The 24,392-nt window shown below is 55.4% G+C and overlaps 9 protein-coding genes across 9 annotated transcripts; 4 read left to right on the top strand and 5 right to left on the bottom strand.

Annotated features, from left to right (window-relative positions):
• Positions 1–1,267: 1,267 nt before the first annotated feature.
• Positions 1,268–1,990, top strand: BKCO1_25000141 (uncharacterized protein; the record flags this gene model as incomplete). The annotated part of the gene is made up of 1 exon (XM_020273249.1): positions 1,268–1,990. The coding sequence occupies one exon, from the start codon at positions 1,268–1,270 to the stop codon at positions 1,988–1,990; it is 723 nt and encodes a 240-aa protein (XP_020130341.1).
• A 3,891-nt stretch (positions 1,991–5,881) lies between these two features.
• BKCO1_25000140 (high-affinity glucose protein) lies at positions 5,882–7,648 on the top strand (the record flags this gene model as incomplete). Its single annotated transcript, XM_020273248.1, has 3 exons — positions 5,882–6,394; positions 6,462–7,277; positions 7,328–7,648. 3 exons carry the CDS (start codon positions 5,882–5,884, stop codon positions 7,646–7,648), a joined length of 1,650 nt encoding a protein of 549 aa, XP_020130340.1.
• Positions 7,649–8,339: 691 nt separating this feature from the next.
• BKCO1_25000139 (uncharacterized protein) lies at positions 8,340–8,933 on the top strand (the record flags this gene model as incomplete). The annotated part of the gene is made up of 1 exon (XM_020273246.1): positions 8,340–8,933. One exon carries the CDS (start codon positions 8,340–8,342, stop codon positions 8,931–8,933), a length of 594 nt encoding a protein of 197 aa, XP_020130433.1.
• A 419-nt stretch (positions 8,934–9,352) lies between these two features.
• On the bottom strand, positions 9,353–10,557 carry BKCO1_25000138 (ubiquinol-cytochrome-c reductase cytochrome c1; the record flags this gene model as incomplete). The annotated part of the gene is made up of 2 exons (XM_020273245.1): positions 9,353–10,068; positions 10,128–10,557. 2 exons carry the CDS (start codon positions 10,555–10,557, stop codon positions 9,353–9,355), a joined length of 1,146 nt encoding a protein of 381 aa, XP_020130434.1.
• Positions 10,558–11,351: 794 nt separating this feature from the next.
• BKCO1_25000137 (uncharacterized protein) lies at positions 11,352–11,642 on the bottom strand (the record flags this gene model as incomplete). Its single annotated transcript, XM_020273244.1, has 1 exon — positions 11,352–11,642. One exon carries the CDS (start codon positions 11,640–11,642, stop codon positions 11,352–11,354), a length of 291 nt encoding a protein of 96 aa, XP_020130425.1.
• Positions 11,643–13,155: 1,513 nt separating this feature from the next.
• Positions 13,156–16,259, top strand: BKCO1_25000136 (tat pathway signal sequence; the record flags this gene model as incomplete). The annotated part of the gene is made up of 7 exons (XM_020273243.1): positions 13,156–13,261; positions 13,322–14,210; positions 14,294–14,534; positions 14,585–14,787; positions 14,857–15,599; positions 15,650–15,865; positions 15,925–16,259. The coding sequence occupies 7 exons, from the start codon at positions 13,156–13,158 to the stop codon at positions 16,257–16,259; spliced, it is 2,733 nt and encodes a 910-aa protein (XP_020130426.1).
• Positions 16,260–16,952: 693 nt separating this feature from the next.
• BKCO1_25000135 (glycoside hydrolase family 28 protein) lies at positions 16,953–18,059 on the bottom strand (the record flags this gene model as incomplete). The annotated part of the gene is made up of 1 exon (XM_020273242.1): positions 16,953–18,059. One exon carries the CDS (start codon positions 18,057–18,059, stop codon positions 16,953–16,955), a length of 1,107 nt encoding a protein of 368 aa, XP_020130427.1.
• A 1,581-nt stretch (positions 18,060–19,640) lies between these two features.
• On the bottom strand, positions 19,641–20,551 carry BKCO1_25000134 (uncharacterized protein; the record flags this gene model as incomplete). The annotated part of the gene is made up of 2 exons (XM_020273241.1): positions 19,641–20,289; positions 20,352–20,551. 2 exons carry the CDS (start codon positions 20,549–20,551, stop codon positions 19,641–19,643), a joined length of 849 nt encoding a protein of 282 aa, XP_020130428.1.
• Positions 20,552–21,781: 1,230 nt separating this feature from the next.
• BKCO1_25000133 (uncharacterized protein) lies at positions 21,782–23,041 on the bottom strand (the record flags this gene model as incomplete). The annotated part of the gene is made up of 1 exon (XM_020273240.1): positions 21,782–23,041. The coding sequence occupies one exon, from the start codon at positions 23,039–23,041 to the stop codon at positions 21,782–21,784; it is 1,260 nt and encodes a 419-aa protein (XP_020130429.1).
• Positions 23,042–24,392: the final 1,351 nt, after the last annotated feature.

Raw genomic sequence — 24,392 nt, 5'->3', positions numbered from 1 at the left:
CGGCGCGACGTGTTAGCGGCCGGGGAAGGAAACACGGTAACGGTACGAGGGCCGACCCTGAATTAAGCTTATCCTCGCCTTCGCTGCGGAGATAGCGCCCACCCGGCGGCTCCGACACTTATGCGCTAAGCAATATATTCCGAGGCTCTTTGTTCCGACCAATCATGGGGCGCTCAGGAGGGGAAACACGATCCACATGGCTGTTTCGAATGACAGGGAGATCTTATCCACGGTAAGACCCCCGGAGGCGTTTTTGTGGTATCCCTTGCTGCCATCAAACCCTGGGCACAGAAAGATCACGGCTGAATTTCATCCGCATGCGTTCGGCACAACGTGAATACAACGTGCTAAATTCGAGCCCGAAGCGCGAGTACCACGTTCGATGTTCATTGTTCTGATGCATAATAATTTCCCAGCTGTGATTGGTCAAATGCATGCATCAAAGTGGTCGTGATGCGAGTTTATGCATTGCTGTCTCTTGATTCCTGGGTCCAAAAGCTTGAGTCACAGCTTTTCGTTGCGCTAACTCTTTCCGGGAATACGGTCATCTGAAAACGTCTTCCCCAAGCAAGGGATAATCGCATCGCTGCTTTCAGCGTTTGGAGAGAGAGCTTCGAGGATCCTACGAGCATCCAGGCATCGTCCGCCACGAGTGGGACATGGTTTTCTGCAGATAGCTGCATCCCACGGTTAGATGGTATGGTAAGTGCATTGAACTGGATACATCAGCCTCGTGAAGTGTTTGATATTGAATGAAAGATGTAAACTTCTACTGCTACAGGTAGTTCATACAATATGATGTGCGAAAGTCATAGAGTTCCGTGAAACTTTGGCCCGTCAGGCATACTCTTGCTAAGCAGTTCTGAAGGTGCTCGAAGTTGGTAGCTGTTGGCTGGATCCGCTCCCCGCGGTTCCCGTGTTGATGAGGTCGCTAGCTACGGGCACTACTGAGACCCTCGTTGTTGTAGGGTGCTCGCCACTATTCGAAGGACCATCCATGGTAGACCTCGTGGGCGAGTAGACCCTCGAAGCGCGTGGAACAATGAGTCTAGGCGTTCAACTCGAGGCAGTATATATCCAGCCACCACGACGACTTGGAAATAATCATCCCAACAACAACCACCACTCCTCCACCTCCACCGTGCGTCCGGTCCGCTCACAAAGGAAGTTGTTGAACAACCCTTTACCACACCGTTGTTGATCAACCTTTTATTACACTACTACCTTAAATTTCCACCTTCCATCCAACCTTCACCCATCACCGAAGATGTACGCCATCAACACCATCCTCGCTGTCCTCGCCCTCAGCGCTCCCATCCTCGCTGCCCCCGTCGACAAGCGCGACGCCCAGCTCGCCCCTCCCCCAGCGTACAAGATAAAGACGACCTCTATCGCCGTGGCCTCCTCCACCGCGGACTCCTCCACCATCGTCGAGGCCACTCCCCTCGCCGAGGCCTCCCCCACCTCCGACGAGGCCTCCGCCCCCACCACCGTCCCCGCCGCCGTCGAGGACCCGGCCACTTCCCTCACCACCGACGCCGCCTCCATCGCCGACGCCGCGACCTCCACCGCCGTCGTCGCCCCGCTCTCCACCAGCTCCCTCCTCAAGCTCGTCCCGCCCCCGGCCATGGGCGGCCCCTACCATCTGAAGAGCCTGACGCAAACTTCCGTCTCCGTGTCGGCTCCCACTGAGGTCCCCACCAGCGCGCTTCCTTCCGCGACGACTGAAGCGACTAAGCTGCCGGCTATGCCGACGACTGCGGTTCAGCAACAGCAGCAGCAGCAGCAGCAGCAGCCGACGACGCTGGCTACGGTGGCTGTGGCGAACTCGGCCGTGCCCGTCGCTGTTGTGGCGTCCAGCGCGGGTGCTTCGTCGTCGTCGTCGGCTGCCGCACCGCCCGCGCAGACGCAGACCGCGGGGTTGAGCAACGCGGTTGTGAACTTGGTCAACAGCTTGCCTGCTACGCTGCACAGTTTGTTGGGGTTGTAGGGGGTTGCGGTGCGTGGGTCGTTTTCTTGGAGTTCGGATGTCCCAGAGACCGTGTCGGGTTTTCGATGGCGCGTTTGTGCTGTTTTTTTTTGACGATCCGAGAGATCGGTTGCTTTTTTTTTGTGGAGGAGAAAGATCCCAGCGATCGAAATGCTTGTGTTGCCGGATCCGAGTGATCGGTAATGCACGGCGCCGTTGACGGACGCGACAATATCCGAGGTCGAGCCTTGCTGTTTTGCTCCTGGTCGAGTCATCTTTCCATCTTGAAGATGAGTAGCTAGCTATATAGTCCATGTTGAGTCGAGAATTAAAGATTTACATCTCAAGTTCTTCAGAGGCCGTTCTACTGCGTGATGGCCATTCGTAGCTTTGATACCCTAGCCGCCGGACTCGACGACTTCAGAAGTGAGCTGTCAGGGTATAAAGATATATTAGCCTGCCATGCCTGAATAAACTCTAATTGGGTTTATTCCAGTACCTCTTTTAGCCCCCGGAGGGCCTGCATACGCATGGTGCAGTGGGTAAGGGATAGTCCTTACATGAGCCTTCCACGGCATAGCCGTTTAGTCTGTCATAAAAGAGCTACGGAAGCCCTGGATCGACGATGATACTCGTTCGGGCTTTGCAAACAAGTGTACCTTCGACCCTTTGTTGACTCAAACTTGTGCTTCAACACTGCAGAGAGAGAACCTAGTGCATCAACCACAGTGTACAATAAACGTTCTTCCGCGAATCCTTTCCATAGACGGTACTAGCTAAACCGCGGGAAGGCTCGGATCCTGAGTCAGCACTGCTGCGCCGCAACAGTTGTTTCAGCTGGCAAGGTAGACGCAGATGAACCAACCACGACACCTCTCCACCGAACGGACATATCACGTCAGTTCCAAAGGAACTCTAAAGCATCGTATCGGACATCTTCCGTACGTGTTCCAGTGCATCCACTTCCGAGCCTTATCGACTCCAGGAGGTGCTCAGGACACATGTGGACAAGGTCGCGCGTGTCGGACAGGGCCCCGGATCGAGAACCGAAGCTCTCTTATTTTGAGTTGTCTCATGTGCCTGCTTCACGCTATCAACCAAGTCCACGATATGGGCAACAAGTACAACGACATCAAGCCCTCAAATAGCCTCGTCATTGATGGGACAGATGTCGTTCTGACGGGTTTCGGAGTCATGAGGGACGTGGAAGCGGCTGGCAGTCCGGAAAGCACCGCTCCTAGCGTTGGGGCGTTCACGCAAACGTATGCCTCACCGGAATTTTCCAAGGATGGCGTTGGTTGAGAAAGGGCTGCAGACATCTTCTCACTCGGGTACGTCTTTCCGCAAGCTGTGTCCCGCCGTATCTGCGCCTCTAGGATCACTAGACCGATTCAGCAACCTCGGCATAGAGATGGCAGGGTTACGCGATTAAGCGACGAACGCCACGGCAATTCTACGCTGGACATGGTAACTTGGCAGCCACTGGCCCAAAGGCAAACGTAATGAGCTTCAAGAATGTTGAGTGCCACTCGCATACCTCGCGCTCTTGACAATGGACCCCGACGGGTCAAATCGGATTAAGCCTCCCTAGTCGTTCGTCAGGTGTAGTAATTCCGGACGCCATTGTGATCCTGCTGCGAACTGTCCGGACTGTAGAAGCATCTCAAGTTCCAACGACAAGAGCATGCCCGCTACTCCATTCTTCCATGCTTAGCACCATCTGCAGTTGCCTCCAGATCTGTGACAAGCTTTGAAAATCTCACCGGTGACGATTTGGGAGGATGCAAAGAAAAAGCGGGTAGAATAAAAGGGGTTGAGGAAAGGCAAGGATGGTCTCGGTTAACGTCGAATAACACTCGACGTCCACCGCTGATTGCACCGCTTGACTTGCTCCTCCGAAGTCACGATGAAAGACTTACGTTTCGTAGTATCAGACAAAGCAATATCGTCATAAACCAGCTGATCACGTTTGTTGATGATTCCACCGCCGTTATCAACACCACATATCCAGCTTTGCTCATCTGATCTGCTCCCCCCCACTCTCCCTCACGAGCTTATCTTTGTACTTGATAACTATCCGGACTGCTCAAGCTACCAACCCCACCTGATACCGCGCCAATCCACAACCCTTGCCCCTCGTGTCTGCGGCGTGTGTCCTTCACCGCTCTCTTGTTTCCCGTCAAGGCACACCCATCTACGCCCGTAATTCGGACCGAGGATTTGTGGGAGTGGACTCGTGACCGATCGTTCTCCAGCCTTCTGAATAGAACTTGATCTTCTGTGGTACAGTACCACTCGCTTCTGGCGACGTCATCCGTCTTGTTGCGGTCCGTGCCGTCGGGTCGATCCAGAAGGTGAAAGAGGCACGCGTAGCACACCGCGGCCGCGCTGTACAGTGAGCATTGAATCTATAGCCTCGGAGGTTTCCACACTCCTGCTCTTCTCAACCTTCTCTGCAAATAGTTCTGTAGCCTGTCTTCCGGTCGGCTGACCCGTCAGGGGGGAAGTGGTCGAAAATAGTTCTTCTACTCTCTATCTGGAGAAAGGGTTGCGAGAGGAGGTGCGTTTCCAACGAAGGGCTCGAGTTCGAATGTGCGACAGTTCAGAAGGCGCATGTTGGACGGAACAGTGCTGAGAAGCAGAGAAGTGGTGATAGGAAATTGCGGGGGAATCTGACACAGTTAACTGCCTACTCAAGCTCGCCTCCAGCGCAGCTTACATAATCTCCTGGATTGGGGTCCGCATCACTGGCAAAAGCTTTAGCCCCGCGTCATCCTATTTGGGCTTATGTTCATCCGGCTGCAGGTTCGACTTCACCTTGTTCCATCTCGCATCATCGACATTCCATACGAAATAGTGCGGCTGCCTGGTATTCACCATCTGTAAACGCTTCTGTGACCGCATATTATGACGAAATCACCATGGTTCGGTGCCAAAACACGATCTGTGCTTCACGACGTTCGTCCAGCGGTGCCCAACCGGGCAGTGTCGAAACCGGCCGGCAGTTGAAAGCGTGTCGAACCCTGCATGGAAGTGATCGAGCCCCTGCTCCTAACCACCACTCGCCTGCCTTACCGAGAACGAAATTGCGGAATCGTCAGCGGCGCGATAGCGGCTCCGGACAGAACCGGTAGCCATCGATGGCGGTCTGGGGACGCGGCGGGTGCCGGTGCGGGTGCCGGTGCGTGTGGCGATGCGGGTGAGACCAGCCGGCCAAGGTCTCGACCACACGGTGGCTTCTGCGAGCCGTTCGGCGCCCAAGGCGTGCTGAGCCGCCCCGTTGAGCCACTCGTTGATGCTGGACATGGCACCGTGGGGGAAATGGCATGGCGCGGCATTCTCCCCGCAGCCCAAGTACCGAACCACGCGTCAGCCACTGACGTAGCCAGGCTCAACGCTCTCGCCTTGCATTACCGCTAACGGCACTTTGACTGACTCGAGGCCCAGAGTCCGTGCGGGAACTGCTGCCTCAGGAGCTAGCGGAAGCAGCTATCCGCAGGCAGATCCGCTGAGTAACGCAAAACGGGCTCTTGGCCATGAAAGCAGTGCGTGTGATTGGAGGGCAGGCTGGACTGAAACATCAGGCGCCCTCTACGTCGGAAATTGCATCCCACGTCACGGGGTGCCAATGGCCCGAAGCTAGCCAGCCCCCGCATTATGCGCCGCCTCACCCCGCAATACTTTCCCCACGGAGAACTGGGGGATCGGCGCCTCCACGATCGCCACCCGGAAAAAGACAAACTAAATGGCTCAAGGCGCTAAATCCCGAGATTGTGGAATTCAACTTCCGAGACTTCTCGCTACCACATTACCCCAGATTTGGGAAATGTATATAGTTGATCAATATCCAAACCGTGAGAGCTGTTGTCCAACACCAACCAGTGTCACTTGCCACTCCCTCCACCACCAGCCATGGACAAGAAGCCCAGTGAACAGCCTTTCAAGGCTGTCGAAGCTCACGACCAGGCGACTGAGAAGATCGAACACCTGCCCGACCATGAGCTCACCACCATCCCCAGCAACGCCGAGGGCCATGTCTCCTATGGCAAGAGCGGCATGAAGGGTCTCGTCGAGTCCCCCTACGTGCTGGGCGCCGCCTTCCTCGCATCCATGGGAGGCTTCTCGTTCGGCTACGACCAGGGCGTCATCTCCATCGTGAACGTCATGGACGAATTCCACAAGACCTTCCCGCAGTCCAACACGGCATTCGGCAAGGGTTTCATGACGGGCATGCTCGAGTTCGGTGCCTTCCTCGGTTGTTTCTTCATGCCCACCCTGGCCGACATGATCTCGCGAAAGCGCGCCCTCACCGTCGTCGTCGTCATCTTCAACATCGGCGCCATCATGCAGACGGCTGCGCAGTCGTACGGCGTGCTCGTCGCGGGCAGGACCATCGGTGGCATCGGCGTCGGCACTTTGGCCATGGTGAGTCGCCATCCCCTTTCCACGCTTCAGCCTCCCCACCAAACCTTACTGACACCCCACCTTCCAGGGCGCACCCATCTACATCTCTGAAATCGCACCCCCGAACCTCCGCGGCACGCTCCTCGTTCTCGAATCCATCTCCATCGTCACCGGCGTCGTCTCCTCCTTCTGGATAACGTACGGAACACGCCACCTCGAAGGCCAAGCCTCGTTCCGCGTGCCCTTCGGTCTCCAAATGGTGTGTTCGACCATCCTCGGAATCGGCATCCACTTCTACCCCTACTCGCCGCGTTGGTTGGCGCTGGTGGACCGCCCGCGTGAAGCGCTGCAGAGCCTGTCGCGCCTGCGGAGGCTGCCCGAGACGGACGTGCGCGTGCAGATGGAACACGCCGACATTCTCAGCGAGGTCGAGATCGAGCGCTGCGTGCAGGAGAAGCGCCACCCCGGCGCGAAGCGCCTCAAGCTCGAGGTGCTCGGCTGGTTGGATCTCTTCCGCAAGAAGGTGTGGCGCCGCACCGCTGTCGGCGTCGGCGTAGCCTTCTTCCAGCAGTTCTCCGGCATCAACGCTTTCATTTACTACGCGCCCACCCTCTTCCAGAGCCTCGGACAGAGCGCCGAGATGAGTTTGGTTCTGTCCGGTGTCTTCAACACTCTGCAGCTCGTCGCCGTGGCCCTGTGTTTCGTCATCATCGATAAGGTGGGCAGGCGGCCGTTGGCCATCTTCGGCGGTGCTGGCGGTGGTGTCGCGTGGACCATCATGGCCGTGTTGACCGGGTTGTACTCCAAGAACTGGTTCGCCAACCCGGCGGCGGGATGGGCGGCGGCGGCCATGGCCTTCTGCTTCATTCTGGTGTTTGGAGTGTCGTATTCGCCATTGGGATGGGTAAGTCTCCTCGTGCTCTACTTTGCTTGCACTGTGCTAACGGATTTTAGGCTCTGCCCGCCGAAGTGTTCCCCAACGCAATGAGATCGAAGGGTGTGGCCTTGTCGACGGCGGTGAATTGGTTGTGCAACTTCATTGTTGGTGTGGCAACGCCGCCGATGCTGGAAAACCTCGGGTTCGGGACTTATGTGTTCTTTGGTTTTTGGTGCTACTGCGCTGCCGTCTGGGCTTTCTTCCTTGTGCCCGAAACGAAGGGCAAGACGCTGGAGCAGATGGACGAGGTCTTTGGAGACTTTGCTGCGCAAGAGGAGAAGGAGATCATGAGGCAACATATGGCACAGACCAGGGCCACCATGGTTTCTGAGGTGTGAGCGGAGATAGAGCGTGCTGTAAATAACGATACATTCAATGAATTGACGCCTAGCGTTTTGTGGTTCACTGGCATTCCCCTATCTACATTTGTGTGACTCCTCACAGCACTGCCAAGTAGCTAGCCTAACCGGGAATCTGAAAGTGGTTTAGCGTACATACCCTGTTCCTCATAAAACGTAGTTCATCGTGTAGGCCCGTAGAAGAGCAATCCATCAAACAGAACCATGTGGCAAGCATAGGAGCAAACATTCGCCAATGCAGATGTAGTAACGTATCGGCCACCTACATCGTCACCAACAGCCAGGCCGCACGTACATCGATATGCCCAGCTTTAAGTCTTGCCAACTCGACTATATTGTTTGCGTGACAAGCGACTGCACCTGCCGGAATTTTTAATTTCAGTGTAGTGGAAAACCTGCATGCGGATAGGATCAAGGGTAAAAGCTGTTTTCGAGTAAGTTTGCCAAAACACTAATGTTGAAAACGTCACACTGCTTGATTAGGCCACTGAACTTGTTTGCCATGATATTATCCGGCATTATTTGTCCAGCTGCTTTGCTACTTAGCCATATATGTCAGTACCTCCCATCCATTCTAATTGATCGCCTTCACACTCATCACCTTTGTTCGATCTTCCATTCACCTCAACTCGCCACTGTCAAAAATCCCTACCAGGGCACTGAAAGAACTATGGATACGGTAAATGCAATGATATGTTGCATTCCGTGCACTGGGGAGCCACCAGATCAACAGTGGCACGTCGGGACAGCAGACGGTGACATTGCAGACAGATTTGTCGAAACGCTTCTCAAAGCAGAAAAGCCGGGAAAAAGTCTTGACGATGAACTGAAGGATGTCATGGGAACCACAGGCATGAACTGGCGAGAGAAGTTGGGGAAAACCATACTGGCCAAACTCGAGCGCGCCATCGTCATTGGCGCCCAAATGTCTTCCGGAATGAAAGAGGCGCTGGACAAAAGCATTGCTGCAGCAGAGGGATTCGCCAAGGAACACCCTGTTTACACAACGCTGATTGCCATCGGCGTGCTGGCCGTGCTCTCGCCTTGGGTTATTGAGGCGCTTGGGTTCGGTGAACTCGGCCCGATCGGAGGTGAGATTGTCCTCGGAGAGCAGGATATGAGTTTCTGGCTGACAACCAGTTTCTGTATAGGAAGCTTCGCAGCGGCATGGCAAAGATCATACGCAGGCTACGTGGAGCGAGGGACTTTGTTTGCGTTCTTCCAGCGCGTTGGGATGGTCTGGAGACGGTATCCCAAGACATGACAATGTCGGTTTCCGTAATGAAGACGTGCTCACAGCGGCTTTGTTGAATTGAGTGTTGAAGCATTCAGTGCCTCTACACTGGATAGTAATCGTTCAAGGAAGATGGCTCCAGTATTTTGCTTTTGCTAGGTGAAACTGAACTTCAACACATCCAGGTATTTTGTTACATGGTGTCTTGTTCGGTAAATTTGATATGTACAATGTGATAGGAGGTCTCCGGTAGCCTAAAAGTAAGACGTTTCCCCTACCGCTTATAATTTTAACCGCTAAAGTACAAAACATATTCACGCTTCTTAGAGTGTGATGTCTGTGCCGTGCACAAGCATGTCGAGCAAGTGAGCGAACGACTTGAGGAATTCACATTCGTACCAATCTAGATAACCGGACCAGCTGTGATCATGCACTTCCTCCACCATTGTTCAGGTTTCTCCAGCACTGCTGATCTCGTCGAAGGAGCCCAATTCCTCCTCACGGGGATGCGAAAGATCAGATTTCCCATGCATAATCCTGCGTACCGAGTCCTCAATTAGTGAGCCCACCGACTTCTTCTTCTCAGCATCCTCCTTCTTCGTCATGGCTATGAGGGTCGCTTCGCGTTGGTCCAACTCTTCCCGCTGCTGCCGAATCGTCTTGAGGTTTATATCTAGGGAGTTCTCCAAGAAGTTCTTGTGCAACTCCATATCCCGAGTCAGTGACCCAAGCATCTGCGCAACGGCCTCTAGCTGCGCTGTACGTAGTGGATCGCGCAAGGCTTCCGAGAGCTTTGCTCCATTCTGTACGAGCTGACAGACCCCTCGGGCGGTCATTGGTAGGCGATGAACGGCCGTGTGACGCAATCGCCTGGTTGAAGCGATGATGCCCTTTATCGTAGTACCTTGAACGGCGAATGCGTAGGCTGGTATCTTGTCACAACGATTGTTCAGTATAGTGAGCCATTCTGTCAGCTCTGCAGCCTCCGAACAGTCCCATCCTTGGCTGATTAACACGTCTGACAACCACATCTTTGCGAAGTCAAAGCAACATTCTTCCAAAACACGTTGAGCTGTCGTAAGGATGAGATGCTGTGCTTTGTAGGGCACGTAAGACGGATAAAGAGTGAGATCGGGGTCATCGTCGGCCGACGCATTCGCGTTTCCTGTGCGAATATACTCTTAGTGAAGTCAACTTCCGCTGCTGCAACAGACATTAACTTACCATGTGACGTATCCAAGGAATCTTGGGGTGGCGCTGGAAGCATGCACTGCTTTGATGACGGCCCAGCAGTCGTGTTTTCAGCGTCGTGTATCTCGGCGTCGATGGCGTCGAGTGCCTCGCTCTCTGAACGGGCTGCCACGTCCTCCGAGGCAGCTCTCCGAATGCTTCTGGATGATTCTGCGTCATAGAGCTCAGGGAACTCGACTTTGGCTTTCAACTCAGACTCAAACAAATGCCTCTCCAGTAGATGGGTCAATATGAAGACAACCTTCTCAAGGCCCAGTTCCTTGACTAAGTCCTGCGATCGCCCTCCATGCTTGAGAACCACCTGCTTGATTTTCTTTCGCTTTCGGAGCTGCGCAGTGGTAGATGAGAAAACGGATCTGTAGGCCATGAAAATCCGGCGCTTGTCCGCCGGGGCAATATCCATGCTGAAATGGTCGTCAGGATCACGAAAGAGATGGTGCTGGCAGCCTGCTGCATGTCAGCCTTTATTGCTGAGCCTTCTCGATATTTATTTCTCGTTTGGTCTCAAAAGCCATACACTCGCACTGCACGCGGATGTACTCCAGATCACAAAGTGGATTTCATTCTTGGGATGAAAGTTAAAGAATCCTTCTCATACATTCCAACTACGCTTGCACAGTTCAAGTCGAAGTCTTTAGTGAATAAGATGTGTGGGGAAAAAATGCATATCTGCCTTTGGAACGCTGGAGCACATTCCCATTCCTCGCGATCGCGTTAGTTAATGCCTGGTGGCCGCATGATCGTGCAAGCCGAATAACGGTCCATAGGGATGGAGAGAACGTACAGTTCTCATGTCGTCCGTTAACAGCTTTTATCGCCGGTTGCGAAAGCAACCTACCTGAGCTTTTTCTTTTGTTACAAGGAAAGTAACGCGCACGAAGCTTGGTACAGACCGAACTTATTCCGATTAGTATCTTCGTTGCCAACATGCAAGCCAGTGTGGATGACCAATAATGGTAATAGCCCAGCGGAGAACACCCCAAACCCGTTGGCAGACATCGCCTCTACGACCGCTGCCACCGCCTTCCATGCTACGACGAATCCGTCCCTCCACTGCTGCGAATCGCCGTCCGGTCGGATGGAGAAAAGACCGAGTAGGACAACGACGATGGCGGGGATGACGACGTAAGTGATTAGTACTGTAGGGAACATAGCTTTAATGACAGCGAGAGGGACGGGGTGGCCGATGAGGCCGAGTTAGGCCGGAGTGACGGCATCGAAGTCAAGAGTGAAGGTGAGGGTTGTGGCAGCGGCGAGGGTGACGAGAGTGGGGCTCTTGTGTCGGGTTTGTATCATTTCGGCGGCAGGTCGGCGGGGGGACAGGACGCACGGCTTGGGATGCGGGGTGAGAAGAGGGGCTCCGTACAGGGATGTTTGAGTGAGGGTGGCCGCGTTGGCAGCGTGGTAAGATTTGATAGTGTAGATGAAGGTGGTGAGGTGAGAAGTGTTCGCCGGATCGCGGAATATGGCGCGGAGGATGGTGTTCATGATGAGAAGGCCGGTGAGACGGTATTATTGGATGACGTGGAGGTGCTGAGTAGATCGAGGCCTCACCAAGTGGCGAGGATGAAGAGGGCAGCGAAGATGGTGGCGATGACGGCCTTGGGTGTGCCGCCGCCACCGAGTGATTCCGAGAGGCGTATGGCGCGAAGTGAGGCCGCTTTTACATGGGAACCATGGTTAGCCGCTTGGCGGTGAGTGTGACGTTGGCGAAATGCTCAAAGGTTCCTTCCATGCCTGCCAGTGGAATCATACGGATGGCAATAAACTCGGGGAGAAGCGCCTCGAACGCCATTAAGCTCTGTTCTTTGTGGCCGGCGTCCACTATCTGTGCTACGCGGTCCCGCCGGTGGCCCTGTATTCTCGGAATATGGCAGCGATGCTCTGGTCCGAGGGCTATTTTTGGTCTGGTAGAGTTCTGAGCATAATATGGATCTTGTAAGAGTGGCTGCGGTCTCAAAGGCACTCTTGCCGCCATAACCTGAGATGGCGTTGAACTTCTTACAGCCAGTCACACGCACACTCCTACTGTGTTCACTCACTTTGTGTAGCATCACTGATGGTGATGGATCTGTCCGGCGTGCAATTTGCTGAAACCAAACCACGGAAGAGCTGTAAAAACTGTCGATAATTGGTTTTTTTCTTTACATCTCACCGAACTTGATGTTCCTTTCGATGGGACCATCCTGGAATTCCTTCTACCACGTTCTGCTTCTCTTCGTCGCTGAGACAGCGGGGGATCTCGTTCTGAACTCCGCGGAAGGTCTTGTCATATTTGACAAAAGAAACCAGAAGATATGGCCTTCTATATAATCGTCGATTAAGTAGCTGTGGTGTTGGCCGATCACGGTACGAGAGGAGAATCTTATGAGGTGCGGGACGGGATTAGATAGCTAAACATGCAGGTGTAATCACATGGCATGCATGGATTAAACACGTCTCACCGAGCTTAAGGTCACGCATTTTGCTCGTATTTTTGGATCTGGGTTGGAATAACAGCTTGGAAAGGCTTCATCACCGTGCTGATGGAAGCCCGAGGAATCACATGACGTAAGAAACTTCAGTTGTCATCACTTGGCTCAATCGGCGAGTGTGGTGATGGCGGGCTCTGCTGCTTCCTCTGAGAAACTCGTTCCTTCCTCGTTTGTGCCGTTTGTCCTCTTCGGGCTTAGCGCCGAATACCTTGAGGAAAGTTACATAAAGTCCTCCACCCACCGTCCAGCCTCCACTTCTTCTACTTCAACATCGCCAAACTGATCCTCCACCCACATTCCAGCCTTCAGTTCCTCTACTTCACCGTCGCCAACCTGAGCCTCTGCCCGAGTCTTTTGTGGAGGTCGGTCATCTCTGCTGAAGCCTTCTTCACTTCATGCCTCACTTCTAGTGTACTATGGCTGAAGAAGTGAACACCCGAAGTGAGCTTTCAGCCCAAGGGCCGTCTGTCTCACCTACAGAGCCTCACAAGGTGGAGCCTACCGGCTTCGCTTCCCCCCATATCAAAATGGAATGCGAAGAAACTGAATGGCGTCACCGGCATGATGCGCCCATCACCCTTTCAAGCTCACCAGCTCCAGTGTTGGGAAGTGAGTCATCTCAGCGCAAACGAAGTGAGTGACGCTCCGAGAACCAAGCCCTTCAACCAGATCTTCCATTAACATTCAACCCAGGCTTTTTTCTGATTGACCACGACGAGGACGAGTCGGAGAGACCATACGATCCTGCGAAAGAGGCGCTCCCAAAGAAGGAGGTGAACCACAGGGCATTTGCGGAAGCGGAAGAGGCTGCGAACGGCATACCTGCAGAGATTCTCGCCATCATCGACGAGCAACATCGGACCAACGAAGACATCACCTACATCAAGGACCTAGCAAAAAAGGCCATATCACCCAACTACCCCGAGGGTGTGAAGGTCGGACTCAGAGGCGACTCTGGAACTGGTCAGCTCTACATGTTTCCCTTGCAGCTCTACGTTACTGACTGTCCACCAGGAAAGTCGAGTCTCATCAACTCGCTTCTTGGCATGCCCAACATTGCCCCACAGAGTGACGATGGTGGAGCCTGTACCTCTGTGGTGCAAGAATTCCACAAACCCCGTCCCAATCAGCTGAACGCTTGTGAGGCCGAGATCTTCTTTCTGACACCCGCTGTCCGTCTGACAATTCTTCAGCAATGGCTGAAAGATGTCTACAATTTTGAGCATTCAGACGCAGAGCCCGGGGATGATGCATTTGAAGGGGTGGAACAGGCAGCTTCGACCGCTGTCGAGGGCTTGTTTTCGCTTTTCTGCAACCATGACGAATGCTCATCTCAAGACGCCGTTCGGAACTTCGTCGCCACTGCAAAGAGCCAGGACGATGCTGGAATCATCTCAAAATTGAAGGGATGGACCGAGGAGTTGCTACAAAACTTGCAAGCTTCCCCTGGCAAGGTCGTCATCAGCGACACTTCTCCAGAAATGATGCAGCATAAGATTGCTCCGTACCTCCAACATGAGGTATCTGACCACGACAGCGGCTGCTGCGTACCCTCGCCTTGGCCTTTTGTCAAGCTTGTGAAGTATGTTCCCTCCCAAGCGCTCCTCTGCTTGATTTCGTCTTCTATTCTTCCGCTAATGAACAACACTCACGCGCGATTTGAAGAACGTACTTCGATTCCCCAATCCTCTCCCAAGACATTGTTTTGGTAGACCTTCCAGGAACGTCCGACACGAACCAAACCCGTGTGCGCGCCTCGCTACAGTACCTCCAGGACGTCCAGTTCATTGGTGTCGTTGCAAAGGTAGATCGAGTGGAAACCGACGCCGACACGCACAGGTACCTCATCGATGCGTTTCGGCGCAAACGAGGAGCGAGTGTCTTGATGGTTGCTACTGGCTCAGACGTATGTTGGAATCAGCCGTCTGTTTCATTACGTCCGCTTACTTTGTGTAGTCGGTCAATATCCGGCCCACCCAACTCATGAAGCGCATTAGTGCGGCAAACGCTGTCGACGCAGCTAACTTGACAACACTCAAAGAGCAATTCGACATGTCAGACCTTGAGTTGAAAAACATCACCAAGGAGATGAACGCAGCCCGGAGTCGAAGGGACAGAGATGCCGTTGAGGATTTGTCGGAGCGGAAGGGCATCTTCGAGTAAGCTCCAGCCCCGAAACCCTTCATACACCGCGCGTTCATACTGACCTTGTCTGTCTCGCCATGAAGGCTCCAGAAGGCGTCACTCGAAGCAAGTATTTCCGAGTACTGCATCAAGATGCGTAACCTCAAGGTTACGCGCAAGGTCCGAGAGAAATACTTGGAGCTAACCAAGGACCCCGTATCACTCCCGATGTTCTGCGTAAGCAATTCCGAGTACGCCACTCACGCTCTGGGTTACGACAAGAAATATCCTCCAAAGATGTCTGTCAGTGTGACCGGCATACCAGACTTGCGAGCCTACCTGTACGCTCTGCCGGCATTACGAAAGCTCCGCGCGTTTGAGCATCACCGCAAAGTGGTCCTCCCGTCGCTCCTGAACAACCTCGAGATGACTTGCTCACAGACCAAGCTCATGAGGCGCGACGAGCTGCAGAAGATCCTGTCGGGGGCCCCAGAGCCCGTGGCGGATGAAATTGAGAACGTCTTCAAAGTTTTACTCGAAACCGCAATCATCCCCGGAATCACAGCCATCAAGACGAACAAGATCGCATATGCCGAGCATGCGATAGCTCAGCTTTCCAACTGGAAGAATTGGGCCAATTCGACGCACAAGGCCTTCTGCCTTCACAAAGGCAATTGGCGCACGAAAAAAGTCGGGAAACAAGATTGGAACCGGGAAATGCTGGAGCCGCTGATAAAGGCCGTCGAGAAAGATATGCGTGCATGGGACGACGCAAGTTCTTCTCTAGCTTCCAGCCTATCTGAAAGGCTTTGCGCCATTGTTAATGAACTGATCTCACGTCTGGAAGGTAAGCTACGTTCCAGACCAATGTCCTTCGATTTGACTGATCGTGACTAGTGGCCGCTGGATCCTCCAAGAATGCAATGAAGCTATACTTCGATGAGCTCCGCATACAGAACAGAGAACTTGACCTCCTGTGCCAGGAGAGAGCGGAGAAGGTCGAGAAAGATCTCGGCATCATCAAAGAGAGAATCACCGACACAGATGACACGACCGAGTGTTACTTTGTAAAGATCATGGACTCTACCTACATCGAATGCGGCTCCATCATCGGTAAGCACCTCCCATTCGAACAAAAAGATGACGACAGCTCACACTGACACGCATGACAGGGAAGTCTGCACGTGAGAACCGTGCCAACCTCATGAAGAACAAGCTCGCCGAAAAAGTGCGCGGGCCTTTTCTAGAGCTCTTCAAAATGGCCAAGAGCGATTGCGAGAAGATCATCCAGCAACACACCAAGAAACTCACCCAGGAGGTTATGGAGATCTTCGCCAGATTCAGTCGAACTTTCATGCGTAGCTTCAAGACGGATGAAGACGACACTCCAGAGGTAAAGGCGCTCAGGGAAGTGCTTCGTTACAAAGTTGCTGATTGGCGGACGGTCCTGAGCGATGACGTCGCTCGCCATCTGAACACCTGCGCGGAATATGCCCAGCGTGGCTAGCGAAGCAAGTCGTCAATCGAGAAATGGTCAGGTAGCAACCCTCCTGCCTCAAACAGCCCTCTCACCTCCAACAGCCCTCTTGCATCAAAAGTGCCCGGTTTTCTTTCACTCAAGTCATGGCCCCGAGTTCGGCCGCCTCTCCAAAAGTCACTTCTCTTTTTGGTTCATCATCATCAAGTTCAGATGATGAGCCTCACTAATCAGCCCTTTGATCATTCTTCCACTCTTGAAAATTGCTTTCTTTCTTCAGTGGTCTTCCAGCATCGACTGCGCAAGTTCATAAAAAGCAGGTAATACATAGCGAGCTCCTGACCATAGTTTCATCTCATAGACTTGGCTGTCTGCGTGAAGATTCACAACCGTGGTGCTTGTACCGGTGATGACAACTCTTTGCCAGAGCTCTCCGGATTTGACAAGAGCATCGCCATGGCTGCTACAGCTCACGCGTCTTCTCGCCTCACGATCACAGCATTCAGTGGCACAGAAGATTGCAAAAGGTAGCAAAACATGCACAGCAAGAAGATATATTATCAAAATAAGAGACGAGGTCAGACAGACAGCCGACAGGCAAAAAGGCGCAAATCCTGCGTCCCGGTTGAGTGAAGCAACCGACCAGCCCTCACGAATCGAAAAACAAAAAGCCGCCACAGCCACCGTCGCTCTCCCATGACCGCCATCAAGCAGGCTCGCCGCTCAGCAAGAAATGCCGGCACCGCTGGGGATGTTGGAGCACTTTGTGCTGGACTTGCCGCCGGTGACGCTGATGCCGGAGCCGGACCAGCCGGAGCAAGCGCCCTTGGCGCACAGGATGTAGACGTCGGTGCCGGACGAGGCGACGGAGCCCTTGATGTTCTTGAGGGTGAGGCCGGTGATGGGCACGCCGCTGGTGGGGGTGCCGGTGGGGCTGCCGTTCTCGTAGTCCTGCTCGATGACGATGCCGTACTTTGCGATGTTGCTGAGGGTGATGCCCGAGTAGGTGACGCCCGAGACGGAGCCGGTGGCGCCCGAGACGGTCTTGATGCGCACGCCGTTGTCCGAGTTCTTGACCGTGCAGTTCTCGACCGTGACGCCCTTGACGACGTTGTCGGAGCGGCCGCCGACGGAGCCGATGCTGATGCCGTGGCCGCCGGAGCAGGTGTTGCCGGTGAACTTGATGTTGGTGCCCGAGTTGATGGCGAGGCAGTCGTCTTGGTTCTGGATGTTGGAGTTGGAGATGGTGATGGAGTCGCTGGAGCCGACGTCGAAGGCGTCGGTGTTGTGGCCGCCCGCGCTGTCGCCCGCGCTGTTGTTGATGGTGATGGAGTCGAGCGTCAGGCCGGAGCTGGAGTTGATGCTGAAGGCTTGCACCGGCGTGTTCTTGACGTTCAGGCCCTTGATGGACGAGGTCCCCTTGAGGCTGTGGGCGTAGAAGAACTTGGGCTTCGTCTTGCCGCCGTTGCTGCCCTTGCCGTCCCACCACTTGGCGCCGTTGCCGTCGATGACGTGGCCGGACGCGCCTGAGACCTGGATGTTGGTGCCGGACACGCTGATTAGAGGGCCTTCCCATTCCTTGTAGCCGAAGGAGGTGGTGCCCTGGAAGACGACCGAAGTGCCGGACTTTAGGCCTGTGAGATCCAGCGTGGTGCCGGCGGGGACGGCGACGTTGTTGAGGGTGATGGTGGAGCAGGAAGCCTTGCCCTTGATGGCAGAGGCGGCGTCGGTGAAGGTGCAGCTGGCGCGCTCGGCGAGCTCAGTGGGGGCCGCGGCGACGCAGGCAACGCCGACGCCGGCGCCGGCAAGGAGGGTGGAAACTTTGACCATGGTGAAGACGGCGAAAGAATGTAAGCAGCGAATGCTGGATTGCTGGTGGTTGCGAGGGAAGAAGAAGCGAAGGAATGAGTGCGATGCTGGGAGAAACAAGACCTCTGGGCGTCTTGGAGCGAGCCTTATATATCGACGACGCGGGCGGCAGTGGTGAGTAGTGTGAGAGCTAAGATTGCTAAGACATGATGCGCGCAAGGGTTGCGGCTAGGCGTTTGGAATCAGGGTGGAGCGCGCCATCGCCAGGTCTAAACGAGGTGTGCGCCCTGCTCTAGATCACCGGCCGAGAGCACCCGCCGTTTGCGACTCAGCAACGTCTGAGGCGTTCAGGGCGTTCGCGGCACCGAAATGGCACCACCTGGGTTGCGCGGGGCGTTGCAACTCGTCTGCGCCGTCAGAGGGTCGTTGCAGGCAGCCAACATCGTCAAGCTTCATCTGCGAAGCTTGGCCTGCCGGTCCAGCTTGGCGTATGGGGAAAGACGATCGCATCAAGGAAACACTGGAGCTCGCAGACAGCGGTTGGGAAACGAGGGGGCCGGAGGGGACGGAGCAGGTGCCGCAAAGGGAGTTGGAGGGACGGCGTGAAACAACGTTCGGAGGCGAATACGAGATTGGTGGCTTTGGTGCAGCAGGCGAGCGGAGATTCTGCGGGCGGGGCGGAGCGCAGCGTCCATGATTCCGCCCGCTGAATAGAGCCGAAATGAATTAATTCTTCCGGCGCCCATCAGCCATCAAGGCGCCCGGCACGGCTCGAACCACCTTCTATCTCCGGCTCCCGACCAACCTTGTGACCTCGCCGCTAAGCATTCAACCGTGCAAACGCTACAGCTTATTGCAACTTCAATAGGGGCCCTGACGGGCACTTGCCGTGGCTCGGATCCCGACGGAAAAGCGATCTACACGATGGAGACTGCAAAGCGGGTGCACAAGCAGGAGAGCAGCGGGGTCAATCGATCCGACTCAGATGGCCCTCTTACTTTCGCTACAAGTGGCCCCTCATCAAGCCACCCTCTCCTTGTCACACCAGACACGGGTGGGAAGGAAAAAAGGCGGCAGCCGTGGGAGCAGGGCCGACTTCCCGTACGAAGGCCTCGCCAGGGTGGCGATTGAACACAGTCTTCCCGTGCCGTTCTCCTCTTGTCGAGGGCTGTGGCGGCAGACACTGGGCCGCTTTCTCAGCAGACGTTTCCAGAGTGTATATTGGAGTCCGTGCTGACTAGATCCACTTCATGTCCAACCTTGTGGAAACATTCTGCTGCACTTTTCGATCGACGGTTGGGCACTGCCTTGCATACATCACCACCGGCTTGAAGCTGTGCCATGACTCACGCAAACCGCGAAGTGAGTTTCTATATTGTTATTCCAACTGGCGAGTAATGGTCCACTACCTTGTTTGTGCCAGAGAGGACTCTGACGCTTTGCGGAATATCACACAGGAACCCGATACACCTGCAATTCCATTTTAATAACGAGCGGTGCCTTGTATGGAGCCAAAGCTTAACAAGTCGAAAGCATTCCCACAGAAATCATCGCACCACAAAAACCCACGCATGCCCCATCAATCCACCCACCCACCCACCGCTAAACTCCGTCCCCCTCCCTCCCACCCCTCTCCACCCTCACAGCAAAACACCCCGGCCCCGCATAATACAAATGCACATACTCGGCCCTCCCACCCAACAACAACCCCTCACAAACCCCCACCACATCCCTCCCCCCCACGCCCCCCTCCCACCCCACCATCATCCCCTCCCCATCATACGCCCTCGCTTCCACCCTCCGCCCCGCCTGCTGCTGCGGCACCATGCCTCCGAAATCCCGCGCCACGTCCGCGAGCCGGCATCTGCCGTCGTCGTCTTTGCCGCCTTCTTCCGCTGCGGTGCCGTCCTCGGCGTGCAGGTAGATGGCGGTCGCGCCGCGGTATGGCGTCTGCGTGGCGATGGGGAAGGGGTCGTAGGAGAGGAGGAGGGCGGGCGTGCCGGGTTGGATGTCGCGGAGGCAGCGGCGGCAGGGGACGGGGGTGGTGGGGGTTTGGCGGATGATGGGGAGGTTGTTGTTGTTGGAGGCGGCGGTGGTGGTGGAGAGGTTGGCGGGGAGTGGGGCGGGGAGGGGGCGGAAGCGGAGGGTCGGGGGGAGGGGGATGTTGGAGGTGGTGGTGGAGGACATGGTGGCGTTGGTGGTGGCGGGGTTTTTCGTCTGTTGAGTTGGTTGGTTGATGGTGTTGGGTAGTCTGCAGGTGGGTTAGTGGGTGGGTGAGTGGGTGGATGGTGGTGGAGTTTGGGGGTAACGAACTGGAGGGTTGTGTTTTGGAAGGCGGGTGAGATGTTGCTGGGAGATTTGGGGTGCGTTTCGGAGATGTGAGATTGGACTTTGGTCTGGAGGGAGGAGAGAGAGTAAGTGTTGGACGTTATGCCGGATTTATACGCGGCTGGATGGCTCCTACTTGGCTCCAAATTGGCCAATAACACTTGGAACTCGACGGGCTTGGACATTCTGGACTGCGGAACAACCACGCTCACAATGGTGATTTTGATGGTGGATTCGTCAGTTTGACAGCAGCGACGGCGGAACTGACCAATAAGATGGTGGCCCGTCAGTGATTTTCCACACTGCTGCCAAACTGACCAGTAAGATGACCGGCCCGACGGATCCCCACTCCAACCTCTCTGCTGCCTTTGTAGTCACCATCGGCATTACATCTTTGGCATCCGGGAGGCGAGCCAGGTTTACGAGTTAAACTTCCATTCTACATTGCCGGTCAAAGACATGGTGTCTTTCACCAAGGAATGTTACAACACCCTTTACCTCGTTGTAATACACGCCCGCATCGAGAGAGCTTTGAGAAGAAGTTGCAAGTATTTCCCTATCACGTGAAACGGCACCGACGGATTCTGGCATATAAGTGTCTATGAGGCCTTAAGTGAGAGCGAGGACGATAATGAGAATGAGTCGTGTTTAAGCGAGGAAAACCTTAACCATCAAGGTTGGAAAGTGAAACATCTGCTATGCATCAGGATCCGCGATGGTTTCAATTTTCTGACAGTGAATGTAGCATGTCGTGAGACATGGTGGTAGATGGGGAACCGAACCGAAAAAGAGTGATTTCTCATACAGAACGAGAAACGACCCTATGAAGCGGAAGGCTTCGACCACCCATGGTATGCATAGTTTTAGCCTCTGTGCGCCTGGGCCGCATGAGGGTCGCCGGTGGAACGCCTGACGACCTCCGGCGACCTGTTTCCGCCCTCCGATCTTGTGAATGGCGTATAGCACATATACCATCCCCATGCAACTTTCCCGTCTTACCGAGCGCCTCTTGAATTTGTTTTACATTGAGCATCTCTATTTACACAGGACAGTACGACTATCGCTACAAGCACTACGCCGGCTTCAGCGTTCTGAAAGATGCGACGGGCGTCAAGCTAGAGTTGATTGTCGGTTGATTGTAAACCATTTGCCCGGCTTCAGGGTTTCCCTTAGGTTTAATGACTGTCACCCTGTCTCCTTACAGAAACAGGACTAGCTGCTACACTTGCGTCAAAGCATGTACCCAGCCCGTGCTGGAGCTTGCAGAACTGTCCAACGAAAAAGACCGCGAGGTTAAATCAGTTCTGTACCTCTCTTCGCAAAAACATAGCGCAAATACCATCTCAAGGATAAATGGCTATATCGAGCCACAACGGACATGTGCCACACTCCGACAAAACCACTCCTCCCCCTCCTCACCCCACCACACCGCGACAACACCCCCTCGCAAACCCCACCCACGCCCCCCTCAGTCTATCCAACTGCTCAGCATTCCGCCCAAACACTCTCTCCACCCCTCCAACCCCCTCCGACCCCCGCCTGCCGTACCGTCCCTCCACCTCGTCGTCGTCCGCCCGCAGCTGCCGCTCCTCTCGTAGCAACTCCATGCGCTGCTTCAATCGACGCAGCCCAGTACGGATGGCGGCGAGGTGCGCGCATGTGTGTGTCAGCGGCGATTGGCCTGCAAGAGTATCGGCCTGGGCTAGACGGGCGCGGCGACGGCGGCGACGCCGAAGACGCAGCTGTGCAGGTGATGCAGGAGGCGTGAGCGGTGGGGAAGGTGGTGGAGCAGCAGGAGCGCCAGGGAGCCAGCGTCGCCACCAAGGAGTGCATTGATGTGCGTCGACATCCGCCTCTACATCGTCATCCTCGTCCTCGATGTCGACATCATCACGGACCTCCCACCACCCACCACCACCACTCCCCCTCCCCCGCTCCCGCTCCCGCTCCACCCACCCCACCCCCCCAACAACGCCCTCACACTCCCCCACCGCCACCTCCACCCTCCCCAGCACCCCCACCAACCCCTCCTCCACCCCCTTCACATGCGCCTCCAAACACGCCCTCTGCACCTCCCACCTCGTCTGCGCCATCCTCTCCCCCACCCCCACCCCCAACCCACGCATCACATCCCTCAACCAAGCCGCGGCCTCGCCTCCGCGCGCGGGGCTGAAGGCCTCGGCGGGCAGCGCGGCGAGGGTGTGCTGCTGGAAGAGGGCGGTGGCGATGTCGTCGGCGGCGGCGAGGAGCAGCGACGACAGCTGTGCGGAGAAAGTCGCGAGGGCGCGCTCGGTGGTGAGGAGGCTGAGGCGCGTGTGGTGGAGGGGGGTGGTGCAGCAGGTTAGCGTGGGGAGGGGGAGGGAGGTCGAGGGGGAGAGGAGGAAGGAGGTCGTGGCGGTGGGGGTTGTGGTGGGGGAGATGGGGGCGCGGGCGCGGGGGGTTGTGGGGGGTGTGGAGGTGGAGGAGGTGGTGGTGGTGGTGATGGAGGTTGCGTCGTCGTTTTCGGCGGCGGTGGCGGGTGTGAAGTCGGGGTCGGAGACTTGGTCGATGGGTGCGTCGGCGAGTTGGGCTTGGGGATCGGGTGGGAGGCGGGTGGAACGGGCGCGCTTGGATGGGTTGGGTACTTCCATGGTGTAGCCCTCGATGGCGGTGCGTCTTTTGGGGTTGGCGACCATATTCGAAGATTGGGGTGACCGTAGGAACCCTACAGAGTGCGGGTTTCAATGGGGCTAGGCGGGTTTTGGTGAGAGAAGGTATTCTTGTAATGTGGGACCAGTGAGGGTGTCAAAGAAACCAACAATGAATGCTTCGCGTCCTTTGTGCTTGACCTCCTCGCTGCCTGCTCTGCAACCGTAACACGTGCCCTTTGATCGACCGAAAGCAGCCATCTGATCCTCAACGTCAAAGGTCGAGTCTGATGTTGCAACACCCAGCGCCATTTGGCACGCACCGCGACCAAATTGAAGAAGCGCAAGTTTTCAATTCAACCCGGGCCAGTCTTCGCGGCGTCGTGCACAAGGAGCGGAAATTCCGACTCACTGTTATCAAGCCATCTGGTTACGAAGCCGCAAGCCACACGTCCAATTGGCCCGAGTGTATGTGTGTGTGCGTGTGTGCGTGTGCGCCGAAAGCATGGAGTAAATGTGAGCCGGCGGTGAAGCTGGGGTCCGGGATAGAGATAACTTCGTCTGTATAAGGCTTGCCATGGGGCAACGATCGCGTAGTGTAATCGGTGCTGGCGTGTTCTCTGGCGGCGAGCGTGACTGGATGGAAGTGAAATGGGAGCGAGGGAAGAAGCGAGAAAGGTGCGAGGACGAAGCCAAAAGGCGAACAGCGGTGGACGCAAAAACACTCGGTCGCACCAAAACCGCTGGCTTGCTGCCTAACAAGAATACCGCCGGCTATCAGATCCGAGGCTACCGCTCAGCTCCCGCCTAATGTCCAAACCAATACTCATGTCTGACTCCGTAGTCCCCTTCCTCAAGCAACATCGTATCTCATATCCTCATCCCACCGCGAGTTCCACTCTCTCTGGCCTTCCTGATTATCCTCCGCGCCCGCCGCGCCTCTCGTCCCCCAAATCTGCAACGCTTGACCGTCCGCCTCCGTCACCACCCACTTTCCCTAGCTCTCTTCCACGCTTGTACAACCACAAACATCTCATCGCCGATCACCATCTCGGCCTCATACTCATACCCGCACGAGCGACACTACCTCACCAAAAAGCTCTACCACACGAGTCCAGCGCAGCATCGCCTTCTTCCTACCGAACTCGTCTACCGAATAGAAGGAAAGGATGGATACCAGAGGTTCTTGCACGCGGACCAAGTGAGCATTTCTGGTCGCGGAAAGCGGAGAGGAACGGCAGACGCCGCGAGAAGTCCTACCTCCTTGTCACCAATGCCATAGGTCTGCGAAGGGCCAAGAAATTGCGCATCGCTCGCTGAACCGACGAGAGAAGGACGGGAAAACTCTCAGCTGTGAGTCCGGCGCTTGACATGTGATTCTGCGGTGGGCGGGCGTAGG

The sequence above is a fragment of the Diplodia corticola genome (genome assembly GCF_001883845.1).
Source record: "Diplodia corticola strain CBS 112549 chromosome Unknown scaffold25, whole genome shotgun sequence".
NCBI lineage: Eukaryota > Fungi > Ascomycota > Dothideomycetes > Botryosphaeriales > Botryosphaeriaceae > Diplodia > Diplodia corticola.
Note: the sequence above shows the minus strand (reverse complement) of the source record. Positions and strands in the feature narration are given on the sequence as shown.